This window comes from Physeter macrocephalus, unplaced genomic scaffold, assembly GCF_002837175.3.
Source record: "Physeter macrocephalus isolate SW-GA unplaced genomic scaffold, ASM283717v5 random_238, whole genome shotgun sequence".
NCBI lineage: Eukaryota > Metazoa > Chordata > Mammalia > Artiodactyla > Physeteridae > Physeter > Physeter macrocephalus.
Window position 1 is genome coordinate 42,091 of NW_021145522.1, and position 7,103 is coordinate 49,193.

The window sequence follows — 7,103 nt, forward strand, 5'->3', positions numbered from 1 at the left end:
CCTGGTCCGGGAAGATCCCACATGCCGCGGAGCAACTAAGCCCGTGCGCCACAACTACCGAGCCTGCGCTCTGGAGCCTGTGAGCCACAACTACCGAAGCCCGCGCGCCTAGAGCCCGTGCTCCGCAACAGGAGAGGCCACCACGATGAGAAGCCCGCGCACCGCAATGAAGAGTAGCCCCCGCTTGCCGCAACTAGAGAAAGCCTGTGCGCAGCAGCGAAGACCCAACGCAGCCAAAAATAAATAAAAAATAAATACATTTTTTTAAAAAAAGAAGGAACGTGATAGACTCTCAGAATCTGGGGGGCCAAATTTGCAGAACTGTCTATAGTCAGTGACCCCTACGATGTCAGGAGGAGAATCGTGGCATCGTGGGCTGTCCAAGCTGAAAGGGGCCTCCTGGCATTTCATCAGTGAGGAAACCAAGGGCAGAAGGGGAGAGGAGTTTTCCACGGCCACGCCGGGCTCAGGCATAGAGGCTGAGCTGCCCAGGTGCCTTGACCCCCCAGCCTGGGGTTCTCTCTCCCCTCTAGGCTGCTGTGGGGTGGGTGGCTCCTGTGGGCCCCTCGGTTTGGGTGTCTGGGAGGGGACAGTCTGCAGGACTGTGTGGAGGCCCTTTTCGGGGAGCAGACGTAGGGGTGCAGCGTACACGAGGGCTGCGTGGCAGCATCTACCCACTGTCTCTCCCCCCAACTCATTATCCCCCAGAAATACAGCAATGATTCCTGGCGCTACCTCAGCAACCGGCTGCTGGCCCCCAGCGACTCACCAGAGTGGCTGTCCTTTGATGTCACTGGAGTTGTGCGGCAGTGGCTGACCCACGGAGGTGAGGACTGCTTGTCTGCCCCACCCCTATTTTTTGTGTGTTTTTTGGCCCCACTGCGTGGCATGTGGGATCTTAGCTCCCCGACCAGGGATCGAACCTGCAGTGGAAGCACGGACTGTTAACCATTGGACCACCAGGGAAGTCCCCCCCCCAACCCCTATTTTGTAATGGGGTTGACCCCATTGTTTGTCCTGGGGCTCCCCTGCCTAGCACCGCCCACCCCATGTTGGTGCCAAAGAGCCCAGACCTGGGCCTCCTTCCAGGCACTCAAACCTGAGTGATTAATGGTAAATCCATTTCCTGAGCACCTGCCCTGTGCTGGGTGATGCTGGGGACGCAACAGTAACCCAAACAGCACCATACTTGCCCTCGTGAAGCTTATCATCCATTGCTCGGGTTAAGGGATTTGGGGGAAAGACCTGAAAGCCAGGTAGTAATGTCCCAGAGTGGGCAGGGTTGGGAGGGGGAGCCCAGAGGAGGTGCCTGACCCAGCCTGGGAAATCAGGGAGGGCTTCCTGGAAGAGGGGACATTAGCGTGGTTGTCTGAGGGATGAGTGGAGCCAGCCTGGGAAAGACGGAGGGCCAAGAGTGTTCAAGGCAGAGGGGTAGCCTGAGCAGAGCCCTTGAGTCCAGGGAGAGCCTGACACACCTGATCTGTCCGGAAGAGGACTGTCCTGTCCCATCTGAGTCCACAGTACCCACATCTCCCTTCCTGGTCTCCCTCTCATTCATTCCTTCACTCAGTAGATGCCAGTAGGTTCCTGCTGTGTGCCTGGCCCTGTGCGGGTGGTGTGGGGGGCACAGTGGTAACCATGACAACTTCTAGGCCTGCCCTCGTGGGGCCCACAGTCACTTCTCGACACCTAGGAAATCTTGCCAAAGCCCGAGCAGGGAGCCCTCCTGACTCCCATTGTGACGGCCACAACGACCAGGGCCGGGATGGGGGAGGCCTTAAGTGCTGTGGGAGCTGAGAGTGGGCGTCCAGACCCATCTGGAGGGTTCCAGGAGGGCTTCCTGGATGAGGATGATTGTGCTGAGATTCATGAGATACGTGATGGTTTGGCCAGAGGAAAAGATGGGGGTTAGGGAGCAGGTGAGCGCTGGGGCAAGTGTCCTGGGCTGATTGCTGAGTCCAGAGCCCCCAGCACAGGGTCCAACGCATAGTGGGAGCTTAGAAAGGCATTCACTCATTCATTCAAGAAAACTTGCTTCCACACTGGCCCTGGGACAAGAGCCCAGGCACTTGCATCCCAGCCCTGCCTTTTCCCACTTTGGGCAAGTCACCCCCTCTCAGTGGACCTTGGCTTCTTCATCTGTAAAACGGGGAGCTTTGGTGAGGATTCGAGGAAATAATACACAAAAAGTGTTTAGAACAGGGTCTGGCACCCAGTGCGAACTCAGGAGATGTTTGTTTTTACCACTGTGGGCCAGGCCCAGTGGGGAACAAGAAAACAAGGATCCCTGCCCCCACGTATCCTGCTTTGCCACTGAGAACAAAGAGGGAAATAAATAGCCAGATACAAATGTCAGGGTAAGTGCTATGGAGAAAATAAAGTGCTGTCGTAGTGGGGGAGGGGCTGTGTCCTGGAGGGCTTCCTGGAGGAGGTGGCCTTTGAGCTGAGACCTGGAGGAGGAGGAGGCTGCAAGGCAAAGGACTGGAGCACGAGGGTGCAGAGAGAGGGCAGGCAGGGGAAGGGGCTGGAAGGAGGTCCCCCCACCCCCACCCCGGGGGTTTGCTACTTCCTTTCTCCTCCCCCAGGGGCTGGGTGAGCCGCCCCCTCACACTGGCTTCCCTCTCCCCACTCCCACAGAGGAAATAGAGGGCTTTCGCCTCAGTGCCCACTGTTCCTGTGACAGCAAAGATAACACACTCCAAGTGGACATTAACGGTGAGGCCCACCTCCCCGGCCCGGTCCCATGCCCACCAGTGATGTGTGTGTGTGTGTGTGTGTGTGTGTGTGTGTGTGTGTGTGTGTGTGTTTCTTCCCCTTGACCATCTCCTCCCATTCATCCATCTGAGAGTGTGTGTATGTCTCCCCCACCCTCCCCACCGCCTGACTCCCAAACCAAAGCAGGGTTCAGTTCCGGCCGCCGGGGTGACCTCGCCACGGGATTGTGCAAGAACAGATGTGTGTGTGTGTGTGTGTTTCTTCCCCTTGACCATCTCCTCCCATTCATCCATCTGAGAGTGTGTGTATGTCTCCCCCACCCTCCCCACCGCCTGACTCCCAAACCAAAGCAGGGTTCAGTTCCGGCCGCCGGGGTGACCTCGCCACCATTCATGGCATGAACCGGCCCTTCCTGCTCCTCATGGCCACCCCGCTGGAGAGGGCCCAGCACCTGCACAGCCCCCGGCACCGCCGAGCCCTGGACACCAACTACTGCTTCAGGTGAACCTTGCAGCCTTCCCCTGACGCCTTCCGGGCTGGGCGCCTCCTTGCCATCTGCTGAGCGGGCACCGCAGATTGGGCACCTGGCTGGTGCTATGCTTGGGCTGGCATCTCCTTCAGCCTGGAGCGTTCAGGGGATGAGGTCCGAGGCCTGGGATGCTGTGATGTGCGAACTGGGAGTCCTCGAATGCTGAGATCAGGTGGCTCTCTTGCTGGTGGGTTGGAATCAGAGACTATTAGAATGTTGAACACTGAGAATGTGGGAATTCAATACTGGAAGGTCGCCACGTTAGATTCCGGTACTGCTGGCAGGTTGGGGTTCAAGCATGTGGGGATTCTAGGATGTTAGAATTCGGTATTCATTATTGAAATCTGAGAATGTTGGACTCAAGGGATGTTGGGATCCTAGAACTTGGGAATTCAGAACTGGAAGATTGCCCATGTTGGATTCCTATACCATTGACAGACTGGAGTCTCCCGTATCGGCAGATTGGAGTCCTTGAATATTGGGCCCAGAATAGTGGAATCCTGTGTTAAAATATTAGCATCCAGAAATGCTGGAGTTGGAGAAAGCCAGAGTATTGGTAACCTAGAATGTTGGGACTCGGGGCTGGAATCTTGTGAGAATCTTGGAAGGCTGTGATCTTAGAAAGTGGCAGCTTGGACCTCTTGAGTGATGGGCTCAGAATTGTGGAATGTTGGAATGCAGTTTTGAAATATTGGAATTCAAGAATGCCAAGATCCTGGAGAGCTGGAATGTGGGAATCCTAGCAAGCTGGAAAGCTGTTGGTGTGTTAGAATCCTGAGGGGCTGGTGTATCGCAGTCTAAGAAAATGGAAAAGTTGTAGTCCTAGGATGTTGAAGTTCAGAGTTAGAATGTTGCGAGTTTAGAGTGATAATGTGACCTTGGCCCTCCCCTGCTTAATATTTTGATGGTGCCTTTGGGCTCTGTTACATGCAGTTCTCCTGCTGGAAAGTCAGCTCTGCTCCCCAACTCCTTCACCACCAGATCCTACCCTCTGCCCAACAGCCCTGTGAATGAATGAATGGATTGAGGTCTCGAGTGCCAACAGTTTATACTGTTACAGAGAGAGAGTGCCAGCCACATGAGGGACACAATGTCACTTAGGAAGTCTTGCCAGAAAGTCAAAGCTGAAGCTGATCGGTACGGTAGATCCAATTTTCCAGAAATATAAGAACAGAGAAGCATGTTAACACCATGGTTGTGCAGTCAGCAACATCTAGATTGTGGGAAACTTGACCCAGTTTCTTCAACAGATACAATACAAAGGGGGGAAACAGAGAGATGGTCCTGTAGACTTTAAAAAAGAATATTAAAATATGTATCAAATAATTGCCATGTATAGACCGTATTTGGGTCTTTTTTTTTTTTTTTTTTTTTTTTCTTTTGTGGCCCGAGCCACGCAGCATGTGGGATCTGAGTTGTTCCCTGACCGGGGATCGAACCCATGCCCCCCTGCAGTGGAAGTGCAGAGTCTTAACCACTGGACCACCAGGGAAGTCCCCCAGGTGGGTTTCTTTTACTCGTCAGGCCCTGTTGGGTCCTGGTAGACTGGAGGGCAGAGTCGCAAGGGCCTGGGCTGCGTGTATCACGGGACCTGGAATGCAGCAGGCCCCAGGCATGCACCTCAGGGTCACCTGGAGGGCTTGTTAAACGTGGCCTGCTGTTTCCCACCCATCCCCACCCCCAGTTTCTGATTCAGTGGGTCTGGGGTGGGGCCTGAGAATTTGCATTTCCCACAATTTCCCAGGCGGTGCTGCTGCTGGATAATAGAATCACACACTTGAAATCTTAGGACCTCAGCACCCTGGCACAGTTGGACCAGAAATGAAAGATTATTCTGGACAGTGGTTCTTCCCCTTTCGTGAGTCCGGGAACCCCTTGAGAAGTCGAAAGCCAGGAACCTTTTTTCCCCAGAATATGCCTACACGTACACACGTAGGTGCATATGGTTTGGGGGGCTCAGGCCCCTCCCTCAGCCCGTCCATGGATTTCCTGATGCCTCCTGGGCCCTTAACAACATCTTATTTGATCCAACATCCCTTGCGTCTTTGTACAGATGAGGGAACTGAGGCCCAGCCAGACCGGGGAGGCGCCAGGCTGAACTCACAGGAATCTAAGTTTCCTAACTTCCTTCTCAACGTCCTGTGGCTCTTGGAGAGGCCTTGTCTTGCCCTGGGAGATCCTGTCCCATTGCCTCTTCCCCCTCTGCTTAAGCTGACATGGTTGCACTGGGCAGATGAGGCCACAGACTCCAGGGCAGCACAGAGTTAGCTGTGAACCTGGCCCCAAACTCCACCACATGTAGGCTACAAGTGAACAGACAACATCCCCCTTTCTCTGAGGCTCAATTTCTTCATCCTTCAAATGGGAATAATAATAAGACCTGCCTTGTAGGGAATTCTCTACTGATTTTTTTTTTTTTTTTTTGGCTGCACCGCACACATGCGGGATCTTAGTTCCCTGACCAGGGATCGAACCCGCGCCCTCTGCAGTGGAATCATGGAGTCTTAACCAGTGGACCGCCAGGGAATTCCCGCTATTGATTTGATTTTTTTTTTTCCTCTATTGATTTTTGAGTAGGAAAATACATGCACATGGATCAAACCCAGAAAGGATACTCAGAGACCCTCCAGCTCCGGCCCCCAGCCCCTCTATGAGGAGGCTTTTATTGTATTTGTGTTTCCTCCAGAGAGTCTCTGTATGAGACACTTACACATAGCCATGTATATGTTTTTTATTTTGTCCAAATGGTAGAGTCTTTTTTTGGGGGGGGGGGTGCTGCATTTTCTTTCTTTAAATTTTATTTTCTGATTCTAAAAGTTACACATACCCACTGTCGAGAATTTGGAAAATACAGAAAGATATCACCCATCACATTGCCACATATGAAATGTCACTGTCGACATTTTAACATATTGCCTTCCAGTCCTTCTATTCAAAACAGAATTTGGATCATACTGTACCTGTAACTTTGCATACTGTTTCTTTCATATGTTATGAACATGGAATTTAAAGTGTTCTCAGCTGCCCATGGGTCAAGCTTTTTAGTCAAGTTCCCAGCCCATCTCAACCATGGCCCCAGGGGCCAGCACAGAAAATGCCCCATTTCCTTCCAGACATGCAGGAGCCTGGGCCGAAGACTGGGGAGGACTGACTTTTGCATCCGAGCCTGGGACAGAGATCATGAGTCCAGGGCAGTAGAGTCTTACATACCACCACTCTCCAATGTGCTTTTATTTTTTATTTTATTTTGTTTTTTAAAAACTATTTATTTTTTTGGCCGCGTTGGATCTTAGTTGCGGCACACGGGCTCTTCGCTGTGGCGCGCGGGCTGGCTTCTCTCTAGTTGTGGCGCACAGGCTCTAGAGTGTGCGGCCTCAGTAGTTGCGGCACGCAGGCTTAGTTGCCCCGCAGGATGTGGGATCTTATTTCCCCGACCAGGGATCGGACCCACGTCCCCTGCATTGGGAGGAGGATTCTTAACCACTGGACCACCACGGAAGTCCCTCCAATGTGCTTTTAAAAGACCTAACGTATTGATCAATTCTTTTATACAGCCAGTACTTGCTAAGCACCTGCTATATGCCAGGCACTGTTGCAGGGACACATTTAGGGACAAAATAGACAAAAAGTCCTGTCCTCAGAGGAAGACAGAAAACGAACAGATAAATAAATCAGTATCTAATAAAAGAGCAGGTGGCAAGAAGGAAAACAAATCTGAGGAAGGGGAAAGAAAGAAGTCATTGTGATGATTTATTTTTCCTCTTCTGATTTAAATTTTTTTTATTAGGGGAAACTTTTTTTTTTTTTTTTTTGCGGTACGCCGGCCTCTCACTGCTGTGGCCCCTCCCGTTGCGGAGCG

At 52.4% G+C, this 7,103-nt stretch overlaps 1 protein-coding gene across 4 annotated transcripts in view; it reads left to right on the forward strand.

Moving 5' to 3' along the window:
• Positions 1 to 7,103, forward strand: part of TGFB1 (transforming growth factor beta 1) — a 24,138-nt gene that overhangs the window by 5,549 nt on the left and 11,486 nt on the right. For 2 of the 4 annotated variants that reach the window (XR_003678392.2, XM_024132676.3), the window contains exons 3-5: positions 709 to 826; positions 2,638 to 2,715; positions 3,066 to 3,216. Coding sequence is in view for 2 of the 4 variants with exons in the window: in XM_024132676.3 (XP_023988444.1) it covers positions 709 to 826; positions 2,638 to 2,715; positions 3,066 to 3,216 (347 nt within the window). In the remaining 2 variants the exon portion in view is untranslated. The remainder of the gene's footprint in view (positions 1 to 708; positions 827 to 2,637; positions 2,716 to 3,065; positions 3,217 to 7,103) is intronic. The other 2 variants (XR_003678393.2, XM_024132677.3) reach the window with 1 other exon arrangement.